Source organism: Crinia signifera, chromosome 3 (assembly GCF_055691185.1).
Source record: "Crinia signifera chromosome 3, ASM5569118v1, whole genome shotgun sequence".
NCBI lineage: Eukaryota > Metazoa > Chordata > Amphibia > Anura > Myobatrachidae > Crinia > Crinia signifera.
Genome location: NC_139219.1, coordinates 211,892,361 through 211,911,276, shown reverse-complemented (window position 1 = coordinate 211,911,276; position 18,916 = coordinate 211,892,361). Strand labels below are relative to the sequence as shown.

The 18,916-nt window shown below is 39.4% G+C and overlaps 1 protein-coding gene across 2 annotated transcripts in view; it reads right to left on the bottom strand.

Annotated features, from left to right (window-relative positions):
- The window catches only part of CSMD1 (CUB and Sushi multiple domains 1), a 1,658,539-nt gene that overhangs the window by 419,476 nt on the left and 1,220,147 nt on the right, over nt 1-18,916 (bottom strand). For both annotated transcript variants that reach the window (XM_083177358.1, XM_083177357.1), the window contains exons 14-18: nt 12,945-13,271; nt 11,537-11,731; nt 7,689-7,827; nt 4,948-5,135; nt 198-386 (exon numbers count right to left, since the gene is read on the bottom strand). In XM_083177358.1, coding sequence (XP_083033484.1) covers nt 198-386; nt 4,948-5,135; nt 7,689-7,827; nt 11,537-11,731; nt 12,945-13,271 — 1,038 coding nt within the window. The remainder of the gene's footprint in view (nt 1-197; nt 387-4,947; nt 5,136-7,688; nt 7,828-11,536; nt 11,732-12,944; nt 13,272-18,916) is intronic.

The window sequence follows — 18,916 nt, the reverse complement described above, 5'->3', positions numbered from 1 at the left end:
TAAGGTCTATTAAATATTAAATGTTTGCTATAGAGGATACTGATATCTGAACTATTCTATGTCTATCATTAAAAATGGTGTTGTTATAAAATAATATAATAATTAGATATTTGAGATAATGATGTACTTTAGAAATTACATTATGAAATAATCTGATTGATCATTGGTTAATATATATACTAAATCAGACCACTGACCATCGCAACTGGGCAATGCATGATTCCACTGATGGGTCCTTTCACAAACTAATGGTTCATCATCACTTAAAATATAACCAGTATCACAGTTGAAGGTCACAGAGGACCCAATACCAAAGAATTTTCCATGCCGATGACCATTCACTGGAATGCCTGGGTCAAGGCAAGAATCAGACTCCAGAGTAACACCTGAAGTACACAAATGGCAAAAGATTAATTTTACAGTAACATGGTGTTAACATACTGTATTAACACATATTTTGTCAGAAAACAGGACACATTTTATTCATTTTTAAAATTTTCTAGTTAGAGCATGTATCTAGCACAAGTAGCTGAAAAGAGGCTCTATCTCATAACACCTCTCATTGGCTGCCTAATGCCATGTTCAACAGTATCTTTACTCCTTCAGAGAATCAGGCAACCCAATGAAGGCTCAGGACTAGCCCATTGCCCAATTAGATCCCCCCCTCCCCCCCAAAAAAACACTAGTAACCATCATTTTAACTTATAGGCTTTATATAGTGGGAGAACAGACATGTATATCTTTGATTGTTTAAAAAATTAATTTTACACACATTTTATTCTTCAGCTCTGGGAATGGATCTACATGGACTATGAGTGTATCATTTTTTAAGGGTTAAGTGTTTATTTGTACTTTTTCTTTTTAATGTATATTTTTTATAGCCATAATGCTATAAAATATCTTTGCAGGTTAGGAAAACATTAGTGATGACTCACTATACATTCCTTCTATGCCACTAGAGAGAGCAATCCCTTTCAAATGCATGCTCAAGAATGATCAATTCCTATAAGTAAAGGTGGCCATACAAGAAAGACATTGCATCCAATCATACAATCTCAATGGATTGTAAAATGGATTGTATACAGATTGTGTGCACAACACAATCATATAATGCTGGCCCCGGCAGATTGGAGGATTGGTCCTCTGATCTGACGTTCTGCACATCAGATCAGTTGGGATTGGGAGCAGATTACATGTGCTTTTAAGCACATGCAATTTGTCTTTAGATGGCTCATACAACCAGATTCATGTGACACTCCCTCCCTGACTAGCAGAGGTGCAGCTTCCAGCTGGCCCGTGGCAGTGAAGATGCTAGGAGCCGCAGAAGTTTCCAAGCGGCAGATGGGTGGGCGGCTGAAGAGAGCGGTGGATTTTGCACAGTTCTGTCACTACTCTGAAAACAGTATTTAGTAATGGCATAACACAGCAGATGTGAGCAGATTGGTAGTTGCTGGCAACCTGTAAATAAAAAAAAAATAATAATTTTGGGTACTTATGTAGTATCTGGGCTAGAAATCGGATCGGATCGCATCGCATGCGACCAAATCGTATGCAATGCGATGGTCAAGATTTTTCCATAGGATTCAATGTTAAAATGGTCTGAGTCCATTTTAATATAGAATTCAATGGGAAAAAGGGGTCCTTTTCCTTTCTCCACTATCCAAGTGGGCATGAAGTTGGATATAAACCTGTGGCGAGCGTAGCGAGCCACCGAGCCCGAAGCGTGGTGAGCGTAGCGAGCCCCGCGAGGGGACACAGAATACTTTTTGAGAAATATGCGTCCCCTCGCGGGGCACGCTTCGCTCGCCACGCTTCGGGCTCGGTGGCTCGCTGCGCTCGCCACACTATATAAAATCAACTCTATGCCCACTTGGATAGTGGGGAAATGAACAGGACCTTCTTAACATTGAATCCTATGAAAAATCACATCGAATCGCATCGCATCGCATCTGATTGTATGCCTTAAGGTAAGGCATACAATCACAAAATCGGCAGCCCAGATACTACATAAGTACCTAATTTTGTTTTGGTACTCCTATCCTTTTAATCCTAGTAGGCCAGCCCCCTATTTCAATGAAGCTTCAATCATACAATCATGCAGCAGATTGTTTGTATTACAGAATGTATGACAGATTGTGAGTACATTGTGTGTCCAAAAACCACCAAGGACTGTTGAAGGGAAATTGGACACAATCATGATTGTTAAGGGGCCCATACACGGTCCGTTGTGTAGGGCTCTGTTCTGTACTATGCGATGCGCGCTCCCGCGCATCACATAGTACGGTACAAAAAGTATGTGCTGCACATACTTTTTGTACTAGGTACACATCGGAATGGATCGCAGTGCATGCACACTGCATGCACTAGGGATGCGATCCGATCCGATGTGTACTTTAAAAGTACAGAACGGACCGAAAAAACGGACCGTGTATGGGGGGCATAAGACCAGTCTTTCTGATGTATGGCCACCTTAAGTTGAGTTTGTCCCAGTTCACTGAATCTGTTATCACAATTACTGACTTTAATTATACACATGATCTGTAAGCACTGCAATGATATAAATATATACTTGCAGCTTCATGGAGTGTGGAGTGATGAAGACATACATTTTATGTCTCTTGCAGTAAGAATATTAAATTATATAACCCAGAGAAATCACAATGGAGTATTCAGTGGTATTGAAAATTCAGCCTTTGAATGGTACTGGCAAAGAAATTAAGGACACATTGGTGCATCCAATGAATAAACTGATTTCAGTAGAAGAATGAAATTGTCATTGCTTCATTAAGACAACAATTTGAAATTACAACACAGAAGAAAATGAAATAGAAAGAGAATGGTAACACAAGTTATGACTAAAAATATTGCATTGTAATATGATTTATTATCTGATGAGCCCAGCAAGTGAGTTTATAGAAAATAAATACTTTCAGATGTCATTTTCACATGTTGAATTATTTACCAGATACCTTTAACTATTTTGACCTTAAAAAATGTGAAAGGAAAGTAGATAGGTCCTGTGTGAGAGTTTTGAAAACTTTATAGTGCAGTATGCTGTAAGAATGTTTTTTTTTTCGTTGCAAACCTTTTTTTTATACGTAATATAAATTTTGAAATCACTCAAATACAATGTAGTTGCAAGATTACCAGGGTCTATACAATTGAATTATGAATGTGTGCCCTCAAGCTCATTTTGGTATAATAAGTTCTGTCAGGCAGATCTTATTAAATATTGTTTGACAGGCTAGGAGTTGTAGAAACATATAATGTGTACTGAAATCAAACATACATATTTACTGGGTTAATAAGACTGTGATTCCGCATTCATATAAACACTGTTCTGTCACAGTTTTATATATGCTACTAAGAACAGTATGTGATGTATGAATGATGCACTTCATTCTTGTTTGACTTGCCTTTACTGGAAGGCCTGAAATCTATGCAACATATATCCTAGCCAAACAAAATCAATAATTAATCTAGTAAAATTATTCCTAAGAGCTTTTGCAGGACTCATACGGTGCATGTTTCCTTGACTAGAATTTTACATGCATGTACTGTAAGACTTTTAGCATGACACTGAAACATCACTTTGGAAATGCACAGTAAATAATTTACATTTATATAAAGAGAATGAATGTAATAATACATATCTAATCCTTAAAGGGCCACTGGAATAGCATTATTTATTGTATACCAGTGCAAATATTATCACAAACTAAAATCTTAATTTAATCAAGGCCTATGTTGCTTATATATTTACAAACTTGTATCAACACCAAATTAGAACCTGCACATACATTTAAATCCACATGTACAGTAGTTAGTATTTAGAAAAAACAATATAATTACATGTAAGTTACACAATATAATGGAGCGTGGGGGGCATATCTGGTTAGTGGTGCTCCCTAGAGTCAGAATACAGTATTGCAAGGAATAGCATAGAAAAGAAGACCTTTGCTAGGGCATTTTTAATTGCAAATGTGTGTTAATGTGAGTGTGTGTGTGTGTGTGTGTGTTTGTGTGTACAGTATATATAAAAAAGTTTTAATGAAGACTTTAAAATATTGTGTCTTAGCCTATTCATTTTGTCCACTCTCCTAAGAAATATAACAAATGTATTACAATAAGACATATCTTTCTTGTACTTGCAAATAAACAAAGTATACAAGAAGGTGTATTCACTCTCCAATCAAAACTATGAATGGCAAAAAATATCTAATGAATTGGAGATCCTACATCAAAAATAACGTCAAATAGTCATATGAGTTGTTGGCTCAGATAAATATCTCCTAATTTTACTCCTAAAAGTTTGGTAGGTAGCCTTCCTTTAGGTGTGTGTCCATATGCTGGTAAGCTTGTACATAAAGTATGTTAAGCACCCATATTTAGTAGTATATTGCTACTAAAGCTAGGAATGCTATTATCAGTGTATATCATCATCATTTTTTTATCTCTTTTTTTAGACACTAACATTCATTGAGACTTATTACTGGATATTAATGTGTAGTATTTTCAACCAACAGATTTTCTTTGGTTCTAACTATTTATCTGTCTATTTTATATTCCTTTAGTGCACAACTGGGTACACACCATGTGATAATCAGTACAATTTTTGACTGTTCAGCCCAAGAAATGTGTAGTGTGCTCTCAGCAACTAGGGCAGATGGTGGTTTTGATTGGCTCATTTAATAAGAGCTTTATGTATGACATTTATAAAAATGATTGGCTGATTTCCTATTGGAATACTCACTGACTACTGTGTACACTGAAAGATAATTCAGTAATAAGATTGATTATTTGTGTGTATCTACAGTAGCTTAATTGTTGCTTATGTAAGTCATACCATGCCACAGTTATTTGCTGAAAAGATTTACAGGCTATGCAACGCTCCCTAGTGTTTACTCAATAAATAGAATTTAATACACAACAAAAACTATCACTTACTTTCAAAGCGAATGAAAAAGCCAACATTGGAACGGCTATTATCAGTAACAAATAGAAGATACATATAATTTCCTGTACTAATGAGAAACTGGGGTGCTTGCGTTCCATGATATTCTCCAATCAATGGCGAAGAGTTGGCTGGGCCATCCCGCACTTCAAGAATGTCGTAGTTTACTTCAGTCTGAAATCTGGGATAAGAATAAATGTTAATATCCATCATGAATTTATAACTACAGTAAACTGCTTCATATTATTATTTTAACCTGTTATTTATATAGTGTACACATATTCTGCAGCGCTTTACTGAGAATATTTTTTGAACTTTCATATCAGTCCCTGCCCCAGTGGAGCTTACATTCTATATTCCCTACCACATGTACACACACATACACACACACACATTCAAAGGTTAATTTTGTTGGAAGACAATTGACCTACAGTAGCAGTATATTTTGGATTGTGGGAGGAGACCAGAGCGCCCGGAGGAAACCTATTCAAGCACAGGAATATACAAACTGCACATTTATTGCCGTGGTGAGAATCAAATCCATGACCCCTAGATTGCAATTCTAAACACAAAGAAAATACATTGCATACAAATTATGTTTGTGATGAATTAATACAAATTAACACAAAATAATACTCACTATAACAATGTAGAAAGCTTAATGCTGCGCTTATGCTACAGCAGGATTCATAGTTTCTTTGTTCACAGTCACATATTGCCCCGAGGGATGTGAGTGATGTTGCTTATATTTTTTTACTTTTAAACAGATTTTAAATGTTTAATGGATATTAATAAACAACATCCTGTGCAAATGTATACTACAGTTTATAAGATTATTGTTAGTATTAAAAACGTCTCTGGTAGTAATCCACTGAAGCACTCTGCATAATTAAATATGTACTTTATATTTTAAGAGAATAATTAATATGATTATTACAAATATTAATACTTATTTGATTATTATAATAGTAATATCATTTGATATACAGGTACTGTAGCACAGTTTTCCACAGCTTTGTATAACAATGTCAAGTTCTCTAAATGAGCTTGTTGCCTGGAATAAGGCTGTCGTAAATTAGGTGCCTTTTACAAAGTCAAAGGTAGCTGATATAAAGATATACATGTTTTTTTTAGCAAGACACCCATCATGCATCATAATGGAATGACTATTATCACTGAGCAAATAATGAATGTAACCATACATATATACCCCACTGCTAACACTTCACTAGGTAACCTAACTGAGAGGGAATAATTGATATGTGTATTCCTGCTGCTTTTGGTTACCACTGTGCACTTACACCTGATAATTAAATGTTGATTATAGTAACTCTCTTAAAGATTCACTTTAATGTTTATACCTTGTAGACTGATCAATATACTGTATACTGCAGTTATAGAGTTAAACAGGGGGGCGCCCAGCATGTCTGTTTACATCTTTTTGTGGAACCTTGCGTTAACAATTTTCTGCTCCTTGAATTTTTAGGTCTTAGATTTATGACAGATGATGAAGCATGAAATCATTCTCCACTGGCTATCTTTTTTCTTAGCAGTGAATTGACACACTCTTTTGATACAATACAACACTGTTCAATGAATACTATTCAGATGTGTCTGTAGAGATGTTAACCTCTTGAACTATAAAACGAGAAGCATGTATGATATTCTACTTGTCAGCACAGATTAAAACAAAAATGTGCATTTAAAAAAAGATAAAAGTCATGTAATCATAGTCTTGATTAAACTGTACATAAACTACATTTGTCATATAAAATAATGTAAAACCTTTAACAAAGTTATTTGTTATAGATTTAGATTACATGATATTTCTTTATTAGAGTAATTTCATTTGGCTAGACAAATTCTGTAGGTACACATTAGATACTTAACATAATGTAATATTAAACATCCCAAAATCAATGTTTCAGACAACAGGGGCATATAAAATAAAAAAAAAAATTGTTTACTTTTGACATCACCATTAATTTACAGAATATGATTGGACATGTAAAATAAATTCTGATATGTCACATATTAGTTTGACCATATATGTACCAATACACAATAAAAAAAAAAACATTCAAAACAATTTACTACATTTTGTTATTAATATATGCAAGGTTCTTGAATAGACAAATTATCTTATTCTGGTCCACATGAAGTGCTGCTCGTTCATCTGCCATCCCCCCACACCCCGTTCCCTGAGTTCCCCACGCGGCTGCGAGTAAATTTTTTGTCATAAACATTCATTTGTAGACTAGAATGCAGAGACCAAATCATTTGGTGGTCACAACCATTGAATGATTTGGTACATACAAACAAAACTAAGACACTCTCAGGTGCCTTAGTTTTGCATGCGCCCTGTATGGTAACAGGGCGGGCAGCTGACATCCGGTGATGTCAGCTGCCAGCTTCTGGCAGCCGCATCACTGCCAAATTTCCATGGGAATGCCAGTGTTTTCATGGGAACACCCAAAAGCTGAATGTTCCCAAGGGCGCGTCCCCTCACCTCAGCCCAACACCCCCGCAGACACTGGTGGGTGCGAACAGGACTGCAAACTAGTATTTCACTGTGCCCGCTCCCACCCAGTGTATGCAGATGTGCAAAAATGTGCATGCACACGAGGAAATGCGTGGGGGGCGAACTGATTAGAAGCAGGCCCAAAATGTATTTTCTTATTTATATATGTCTGCATATAAAATACAATGTGAATTGACTGAAGAAATCTCCTACCTCTCAAAACTGATTTTAACTGAATGTCCAGTTCTTGCTTCAATCACCCATTCACAGTTCAAGGAATCTTTGTAATAACCGGGCCAGCCCGGAGGAAGTATAATTCCACTTGATGCTGTTAAGTGTCCTCCACATGGAGCTAAAGAATACAATGTAAAATTAATTATGTTCTATTCCAAGTTCCACACACTATTGTAACATTCTTTGGGCCTAGATTATAAATATACAATCAATATAAAGGTTTGAAGCTCTACATTGTTTTGGGCACTATATTTAAACTATACTGCTTTTCAGGGGTTTGAGGCAGAGATGTAATTTATTCTGGTACTCAGATAATCAACATGCATGAAAAATATGTGTATTTTCACTCATTTGCAGTGCTGTATGCACACCATGCAAGGGGGTGTGTACACTAAAGGTCCATACACACTGGCCGATTATGCCCAGCGATGATTGCTGTCATCGCTGTGGGGAAAGTTACTCAGTGCATACACACTGAGCCGGTTTCCCCATGCCTGGCACTGTCAGCGAGGGGAGGACGGCTTTGCATAGTGCAGAGCTATGCAAAGCCGTCCTCAATTCTGCTAATCTGCTGGTAATACCAGCAGATGAGCGAGTTTCCCGGTGATGGTGTGGTGTGGGGGATGGTGATGGTTTTAGCTCAAAGTCGCCCAGTATGTATGGGCCTTTACACATACCATTGCATGTGGCCACAAGAATGAAAAGACATTCGATGGTCGCCGCCCACCAAATTATTTTTTCCAATTCACAAATAAAAGTCAGTCTAGACCAGTGGTTCCCAACCCTGGTCCTCAAGTACCCCCAACAGTGCATGTTTTGCAGGTCTCCACACAGAATCACAAGTGCTATAATTAGCTCCACCTGTGGATCTTTTAAAATGTGCCTGAATAATGAGTGCACCTGCCGGGTGACCTGGAAAACGTGCACTGTTGGGGGTACTTGAGGACCAGGGTTGGGAACCACTGGTCTAGACTGACTTTTATTTCCAACAGAGATGAATTCAGGGAAGGCACTGTTGTCATGTAACATAAGCCACCTGCCTTATGCCTGTGTTCCCAGGGGAACACCCAGCATTTTAATGAGGATGCTCATAAAATGCTGGGTGTTCCCCTAATCCACAGACCCCTGCCCGTGCAAATGCCTCTGCGAATCTGATACTCGCTGAAGGCATTTGCACAGGGAGTCTGCACATGTGCATATTTGACCATGCACATGCGCAGGCCTGTACCGTAGCATTGGAAAACGGGGCTGAATTCGTCCCCAACCGATCAGACCTGAATCAGGCCCTAAGTGTAAAAAATTATCCTCCGTATGTGGGAGCATGCATATTTCTGCAATTGTGTGCAATTTCACAATCTCACAGAATTCCTGAGGTTATTCAAAGCTGATCACTGTTGTGCGAATTTGAAAGGCAATTATCAAATGACTGTTCATGCATACAGATTGTAGCACACATGCACGAGGCCAAAATGAAACAAATATTAGCCATTACTTTCTTTACAATCCCCTTGCAAATTCACTTACAGGAAGCCAGCATATGGGGGTGGCAACCAGATATTTTCTGGGAGTGTTAGGAAAAATGCATGCCAAGGCATTTTAAGGTCTGTGATGTCAGCTCCAGCCTAAATCAGCCTGATTCTGTTGCACAGTTGTGGAAGGACTGAGTTATGCACCCTTGCACAGACTAGGAAAATCATTTCATGGTGAGTTGCAAATGGATTTGCAGCTAACTGGAGATAACCAATTCAAGTCATTTGTAGGCTTGCACAGGGCAGGTTTTCACCCTGTCTGGGTGGTGACTATCTGATCGCAGGCCTCTGCACATTTGAACAGCAGTGGTCCGGTCTGAATAAGGCCCTCTGTCTACTTGATAACATCTCTTTCTACTTGGCATAGCACATTTATGTGGCTCTATTTTCTGAGTATACTCAGTGCACATTGACACAAGATAGGTGCCTCTAGGCGAAAATATTATAAATAAGAAATTCTGAAAAAAAGTAAACAATATGTCTTCTTTAACTTTAATAATGAGATGAGAAACGGATTTGTTTATTTTTTTATAATATACTGTATTTTACAATTGGAAGCTATAAGCAATGGATTTGCCTATTACATTGACCATAAATAGGCGTCAATCCAATTATACACAATGAGCTTGCCGTTATGAGCCACCGTGGCACTTGCCCAATTTATGCCCAAATTCACATAAAATTTTGGAGCAACAGCACATTGAACTTTTGAAAACAATATAATTTACTCCGTAATTTACTCCGGGTACTCCTGTAAGTACCCTGAGGAACCCCAAGATGCCACAGCACTCAGTTTGGTAATCATTGGCCAATGTTCATCTTGGCAGCAAACAGTAATCAACAAATTTTCCTATTATCTAGGGCAGGGATCCTCCATAAATTTTGCTCTGGGACTCCATTAGACAAAAAATAATTACAGGACCCCAGCAAGTTACTGCAGAAGGTCATCACATCACATGTGTAGTCAGCAGACAGTATATGCATGGCAGCCTTATGGAGGCACAAAATGATGGGAGGACTCTAAAATAACAAACAACTCAACAGATTTTTCAGACTGCTTGAATCACTGACTGGGATTAGAAAAGTCACCAGCCTGATGGTCAGCAACATGGAGTCGCAACCCCATGATGAGAAGGTTCAGGACCCACAGTTTGAGAACTGCTGCCCTAGGGAAACCATTAAATAAATTGTAATTGTCATAAATGTAAGAGGTAATAAAAAATGTTAAATAAAAAGAAAACTTGTCAAATGGACAGAATGGATTTTAACTTCAAACTTGGATACTGTAGTCACTCTTTGGGAATTGAAATTAATGACAAAATAATAACCCAAGAGCATAAATAAATGAAACTCCAGGCAAGGGGTTCTTACAGAGGGATGCAGTTAAAATCCCAGTGGTCGGGATTCCGGCGTTCAGAATCCCGACCGCCAAAATCCCAACACTTTCTCCCCCCGTGGGTGTCCACGACACCTCTGGAGGGAGAATAAATTAGCATGCCGAGCGTAGCGAGGCACCGGGCCCGCTACGTGGTGAGCACAGCGAGCCCGCAAGGGGGGGTGGGCGATCCACGTCCCCCCCTTGTCGGGATTTTGGCGGTCGGGATTCCGGCGTCGGGATTTTGAACGCCGGGATCCCGACCGCCGGGATTTCATACTGAATCCCTTACAGATATATGTAGGGATGTTACATGCTGTCTTTTTTATTGAATTAACTTGTATTTTAGGTCTAGCTGTTCTGTACAGTAGAATTTATGTATACACTAGATTGTACAATATCTTATTTCTAGCTACAGTAATATATTAGTAATTCCATCAATTACCAACATGAGCCTAATTCGGAGTTGTACTGAAAGATGCAATTTCATTCACTCAAAAATTATAAGAACTCAAATGATGTTTTTTCCTTAGTGATGCCCAATACTGACATCTCACATTTGCCACTTATGTACAAAAATCAGAAAAATTCAACTTCCAAGTAAGTCTATGCTGTCTCAGAAAAAGTGGCTATGCTAATATGCCGAAGGCTCTCCATCTGTGAGCAAATTCACAGTGGCTGATTTTGGAGCAGCAAGAAAACATTGAAAATGAATGAATGAATCTGAATTTCGATTGACAATATTATTATCTCTTCCAAAAACTGACTACTGGTAAAAAACTTTGCAGTGGTGAATATTTGCTCTAATGTGTACCACATTGACATTGCATATGTCCATGAGTCAGTCCTAGAACTATGTTTTTGTGTGTTCTTAACCATGTACATTGCATCAAATAGATATAAGATTGTAAGCAATATATCACCTTCACATCTTGGAACAGCAGCACTCCAAACAACATTGCCCTCCTGTATAATACAGGTTATGGACTCAGACCCCTGTGTTTTGATGAAGCCTTCATCACAATGAAAAGTTACTGAGCTCCCAAGAAGAAATCTATCTCCAAACCTCCTCCCATTTGTAGGGATTCCAGGATCATGACATTCATTTTGACCAAATGCTATTAAGATAAATAAAGTAAAAAGTAATTAAACACAAAAATAGATAGGGTGGGTGCATATGCACATATATACCATTCTAAGAACATTTTTATAAATGATCTTTAACACTTTTTGGATCCAGTTTGGATAAAAATAAATTGACAGTCACAGGAATAACTTAACAAAAAAATCTATATTTTAGAACAGCAAGTGATCTTAATGGAAATAATGTTGGAGAAAATGCATTACAAATCACATTTTTACACAAAAGTATGATGCAAAAAACTACAATGTGTGATAATCAGTAAAAGGTTCACTAGGAAATGATAAGTAAAAGAATGATTGAGGTTGCCCATTGATAAACTAGCATATTTTAATATAGGTGAATGTTATCTCTGTTAATAGCAGTTCTACAGTATTGCTGTTTTTAAGTCCATGATACAGTAGGTATGAGAAGAAAAAAAGTCCTATCACTGGTGAAAACATTTGATAAATAGACCCAAAAGTGAGAAAATCACAAGGGAGTCATTGAGCTGTGCTTTGAGCGGAACATGCAATCAACAGAGGAGCAATTTAAATTGCATGAAGATTACTTGAACAAAATTGTACATCTTTTTTTTTCGGTACCGTATCTTGCATTGAGTATATGGGCAGTGAACATGGCACAATATTGAGATTAATAGATCTCAGTTCTGAGTTATCTCCCCAGAGATTTTAGGTTTTTTTGCGGTCAAACAGAACACAGCTAAAAAAAATGCAAATTGTGTTGAGCCCTAGATAGTTAAAAGCAATAGAATTGTTCTCTGGTTACAACTGGGGGGGAGGGGGAGATAATGTGCACATTGTCAAAGGTCACTTCTCTTTCATTCTTTTTATTCTTCATTTTATTCAGTTTTGCATCTAAAAAAGCCACAAATGCTGGGCAACTTACTTATAACACTGCTATTAAAATTTAAGTGTGGACAATCCTCTAACAAATCTAAATCTCTCTGCACATTTTACCTTTGCCCTACCGACAGTGCAACATGATTTTGTCAAATGTGCCCAGCTATTTTCCTTTTGCCTTACTTTCAACTAACAAGATATGTAAATAAATGAATTACTAAAGATATGTAAAAAAATTAATTACTAAAGATATGATAAACTTTAACTTAATTTCATTGTTAAGGTCAAACGTTCAACAAAAAACTGCACAGGTAAAATGCTATTAATACTTTTTTAAATCATACTTACTTGTGTAAGTAATATTAAATCCTCTTCCAGTAGTAGAGTGATCCGATTGAAACTCTAACCGAACAACATGGCTATTGCTTGCAATCTGAGAGGGCACTTCATTTCCTGAAAATGTACCAAGAGCAGGCAATTCAGCAATGCCCTCATCCTTTACAGCAACATAATCAAACTGTGGTTCCACATCAAAGTCATTGAAGATCAGATGAATCCTGCTTCCTGGCTCAGATATTATTAACCACACACAGTTCATGTTGTTTCCATATTCTTCAGGATAGTTTGGTGAGAGAATAATTCCAGATGGTGTGGTAAAATTAAAGAAACATGAAACTGTAAAGAAATATATAATCATAAAAATCAATTCTAAAAAATGGACGAGAAAGTGAGTTTTTTCTATAAATGTAACTGTAACTGATTCCTAGGTTACATTTGTTTATGTTAGAAATTGGGAAATTTCAAATTATCTGACAAAATAAATACACTGTTAATGTGAAATGGTTTGTATGTTTACTTTGTATGGTGTAATATATGTTATTATTTTTATTAACACAATTATTAGTTTTATTGTAATGAATAAAAACTATGACTTGACTTGACCTAAAACAACTATAAATTGTTTGAGGCCCAGAACATTCATTGTGCAATGGAGATATTGGCCAAGGTGTGGCAGCTCATCAATGACACAGTCATTTTTGATGCTCCAGAACCAAACAGCAACAAAAGTCTGCAAATTCTTGTAGAAATATCTTTCCATATTTAAGGGTGTGGTAACTTGGAAACCTACTGTAATTCTGTAGAATGTCTGGCAGGAATGCCCTCAAATGAGTAATATCCATTGTGCGGACCATAAACTAAAGTGCTTTTATAAAGCAGATAGTCATTCCACCACCTCTGTGGTTCTGTCTTGGGTTGTGAATGATAGAGTAATTTGTTTGAACTTCAGTTTCCAAGATAAGTGCAGCATTTTTAGCTATTCTCTAAAATACAGGCAAGATCTGAAGATCTTGTCAGCAAATATAGCAATCTTGTTTCCTATAGATCTAGCATTACAAATGTAGGACCTACAGTAATTGGGTATATCATAGGGCAGGGATGGGTAACCTTTGTCACTAGAGCTGTTGTAGAACTATACATCCAAGCATGCCCTGCAATGGTTTTAGCATGGCTAAGTAGTAAAACTGCAGAAGGGCATGCTGGGTCATGGAATGTCAAAGATTCCCCATTCCTGCCATAGGGTCTATAGTTTCCTTTATGTTGGATGTGTTGGTTCTCGGGATGTCAGTTACAGATTGAGAATTTACAGATTTGTACATCCAATCACAGGAATATCTCTTAGGTACCACTTCTATTTGTCTCCTATTAAAACCTGATATTTCGATTGTTATAGGGGTAAGAATTTTTGGTACTTATGTAATATCTGGGCTCCCGTTTTTCTTAAGAGACTGCGTCCCCTCGCGGGGCTCGCTGCGCTCACCACGCTTCGGGCACGGTGGCTCGCTGCGCTCGCCACACTATATAGAATCAACTCCATGCGTAGTTGGATAGTAGGGGTATGAAAAAATGGGGTGCATTTAACATGGGAGCCCAGATAACACATAAGTACCAAATTTTTATATCCTCACTTCCCCCACTGTCCCAAGGACCTTGCTTTTTTAAATGCAAGGCATTCAAGAATGAAAGCCTAAGCTGGACGAATAGGAATTGCCTCTTGTGGTGGGCAGACTGAAAGTATAAAGTGGGAAGTATATAAATACATTGGATTATTAGAGTGAATTTCATTGATGATGCAGGAAAATGAAACAGTGTTTTTCTTTTTTTCTCAATTCTGTGAGTGATCCATAAATTATAAAGGGCGTCCTGAAAAGAGTATAATTCAATTTGGTTATTGGTATATCCAATTGCTTCTCTCATATACAAAAGGTGTATTTTGAACAATTATAAATCCAATAAACTACAGGTATCTTTTTGTTACTGACAGAGTCACACAAGTAATTTAAGAACAAAACAGGCTTGCAGAAAAGTGTTAGACACCATTCCTCATGTGTAAAGCAATGTACACAGAGAAAGATTTATTTGTCCAATCTCTCTGGTGGAAAAAAAATTCAAGTAATGTATGGGAGCATATGACAATTTGCTTTCTAATGCTGAAAAACAGATAAAAAAAACCCATGCAGCCAAATTGAATAAAGCCGTTTAATTTAACAAACTAATCAAAACAATCTTTTTGATCCATTTCCCAGTGTTTTGGAGCAAATGGTTGATTGTCATTTGCTCCGATATATATCCAGATTTTGGTACCCACCAGACAAATTTGACAAATACATCTTGAAGAGATTTAAGCTGGAAAATATATCTACAGATTAATTGATCTTTAGATATATTTGTCATTGGACCAGTCAGCGTGTTCTCCATACATAATGCCTGATCCGTTCTGACTGACGTCACAACTAATCTAAAATATATTAAGCATTGGCTGTATTGCTCAGCTGACATATGTCTGTAAACAATACCATTCACAGATTTATCACTTACAGACTACTGTTTCATTGATATATCAGCCATTCCATCAAACAGCCAATATATCAAGCAGTGTGTATATTAGTGTGAAAATCCCAATGTGAGGCATCTTTTGAAGTGTAATTTCTTGAAAGGGTAGAGATTATATGTCTCTTGGGAATAAGCTGGGACCCTGTTTTTTAAACTAAACAAAGGCTGTAAATATTGTTTTTTAGTTTAATAATTAAAGCTGGCAGTTGTGTAGTTTCACGGCGGCAGCTTACGATACGTCTGAAACTATGTTATTAGCGTAGCCCAATGGCTGCCTTACTTGTGTAGTTTCACGGTGGCTGCCTAAGCTACATTGTCTGCGTAGCCCAATGGCTGGCTAGTGTAGTAAGAGTAGTGTCTCTGCAGCAGCCCTGCATAGTTAGCATAGTCACCGTGGTTGTCCCCAGGAGCTGCAGCTCTGTCCCCGGCATCCCTGGCAAGCTTACTGAGCGTCTCTCACACAGTGCCAGAGCCTGCAAGATCTCCTGTCCGCTGGTGGATGTAGGTGTCGGCAGAGAGGTGCTCCATCTGTCTGAGATCCAGGAGCATCTCAGATGCTTGAGCCTCTCAGTAAGTATTGTGGCAGGGTGCGGAACCCTGCTGACAGGGTTAGGGCTTTGGCAGCGTGTGTCTCTTGCACAAAGGGGGGTGTGTGACCACAAGTGCATCTCATGCACAATAAAGGGGCATTTGCCAGTGCTCCATGTTACATACTGGCAAATGCCTCCATTTCAAACCCCCACTATCTACGCCAGCCTGAAGCGTGCCCATTGCAGCGAGCCCCATGAGGAGATGCATTACGCCTCCTCCCGACATGTTCAGACCCCCACTATATTCGTCGGCATGGAGTTGATTTTATAAAGTGTGGCAAGCGTAGTGAGCCACCAAGCCCAAAGCGTGGCGAGTGCAGTGAGCCCCAATAGGGGACGCAGATTATTTCACATGTATTCCGCATCCGCTCGCCACACTTCAGGCTCAGTGGCTCACTGCGCTTGCCACACTTTATAAAATCAACTCCACGCCGACGTTGATAGTGGGGTATAAACAGGGCCGGGGGACGCATAACGCGTCCGCTCGCCACGCTTCTCCGCTCGCCACGCTTCGGGCTGGCATGGATAGTGGGGGTGTTTCAGGAACACATTCACACTTGTCATGTAAGGCAGGTTAAAATGGTCAATGGTTATCACACAATATAATAAACGTTGACTGACTATGCTAACTGCATAATGCTGACTGACCGCTAACTACATGAGTTCAGGCTGGTCGCAAATGGGCAGGAACATGACACTGATACTAACAGGGATGCCTGACTGACTACTTGTGTAGTTTCACAGCGGCAGCTTTCAGCTACCCTGTTAGCGTAGCCCAAGGACTGCAGGAATACTATGCTGATTCTTACAGGGACTCTGACTACGCTGCCCGCAGGAACACTACACTGATTCTGACAGGGACGCTACTCTAACTACGTAACTGCTGCCATGAAACTACACAAGTCCCTTAAAATTATTTTTAGAACAGGGAACATAGGCAACTGATATCTAAGGGAGGAGTTGGATAGAGCAAAAGATAGTTCTTTCTTTTTCAGGTCATTGCTTTATGATCTGTATTCAGAGCCAGCCCAACCCGCTCGGAAGAGTTTCTATCCTTGCTCTGCTGCTGTACTGTTGCAGCCATTCAGCTCCACTTCTACTTTGGGCATTGTGTACAAGGGGCACTACTGTATAGCATAACAAGTATAAGGGACACTGTGGTGAGACATGATATGATTAAGGAGCACTATTCTGTTATATTATATTCTTTTATATTATGTGAATAATAGGCTCTACTATGTGGTTTAATATAATTCAGGGACACTCCATGGGGTGTAATAATATTGTGCTACTGTGTTGCATAATTTGTGGTCAGGTACTATTGGATGGCCTTGAGACCACACCACTTTTGTGGCATGCCCTGCTTTTTTACATAGAAAAGGGTGTACATTTAATGTTTGCAGGGGGTGCCGAACACTCCAGCACTGACCCTGTGTCCTCTTCAGATGTAGTCAGTCCTAGGGAAGAGGCAGAGGATACAATCACATCCAATGAGCAGGATTCCAGTGCAATCCAGTGCAGTGTTGGAATGCAATCTGCAAATTTTGAAGAGATGTCCACATAGAGAAGTACAAGATAAAGTTAAGTCCTTGGATATTTTTGATGATTCTGAAGGCAGCTATATAGATTTTAAGCTGTTTTATGGAGATGTTTAGGAGCATGTAAAAAAAGAGCCGGTCATCCTGGGGTATCACCCAGTGGCGTCACTAGGGTTGGTGTCACCCGGTGTAGGAACTGATGGTGTCACCCCTCCCCCCCACCAACTTTCTGGAAGAAGGAGAGTGGATGCTTGTGCGTGCCGAAAAATTGGGGGTGTGGCCTATCAGAAGGGGGCGTGGTCTGTACCATGAATGTATTGTGTACCTGCAGATTGCACATTTTAGCGAACTATACCCATTACACATGACGTAATGCCATTTACACATAATGCCACACAAGTGATGCCAGTTACACATTACGCCCACACCGCAATGCTAATTACACCGCACTCTGATGCTAAGTACACATTATGCCGCAACAACTTGATACCCATTACACCCCACACTGTGATGGCAATTACCCAATGCTCCCCACACCGTAATGCCCATTACGCCCCATAATGTGATGTCCATTAAAAATATGCCCCCACAGTGCCAGATACACATATGCCCCCACAGTGCCAGATACACATATGCCCCCGCAGTGCCAGAGACACATAAGCCCCCACATTGCCAAATACACACATGCCCCCAGTGCCAGATATGCACACACAGTGCAATACATATGCCCCCAGTGCCAGCCACATGCCCCCAGTGCCACACATGCCCCCACAGTGCCACACCTGCCCCCAGTGCCATATATGCACACACAGTGCAATACATATGCCCCCAGTGCCAGCCATATGCCCCCCAGTGCCACACTTGCCCCCAGTGCCAGATATGCACACACAGTGCAATACATATACCCCCAGTGTCAGCCACATGCCCCCCAGTGCCACACATGCCCCCACAGTGCCACACCTGCCCCCAGTGCCAGATATGCACACACAGTGCAATACATATGCCCCCAGTGCCAGCCATATTCCCCCTAGTGCCACACATGCCCCCAGGGCCAGATATGCACACACAGTGCAATACATATACCCCCAGTGCCAGCCATATGCCCCCAGTGCCACACATGCCTCCATAGTGCCACACATGCCCCCAGAGCCAGATATGCACACACAGTGCAATACATATACCCCCAGTGCCAGCCATATGCCCCCCAGTGCCACACATGCCCCCAGTGCCAGATATGCACACACAGTGCAATACATATACCCCCAGTGCCAGCCATATGCCCCCCAGTGCCACACATGCC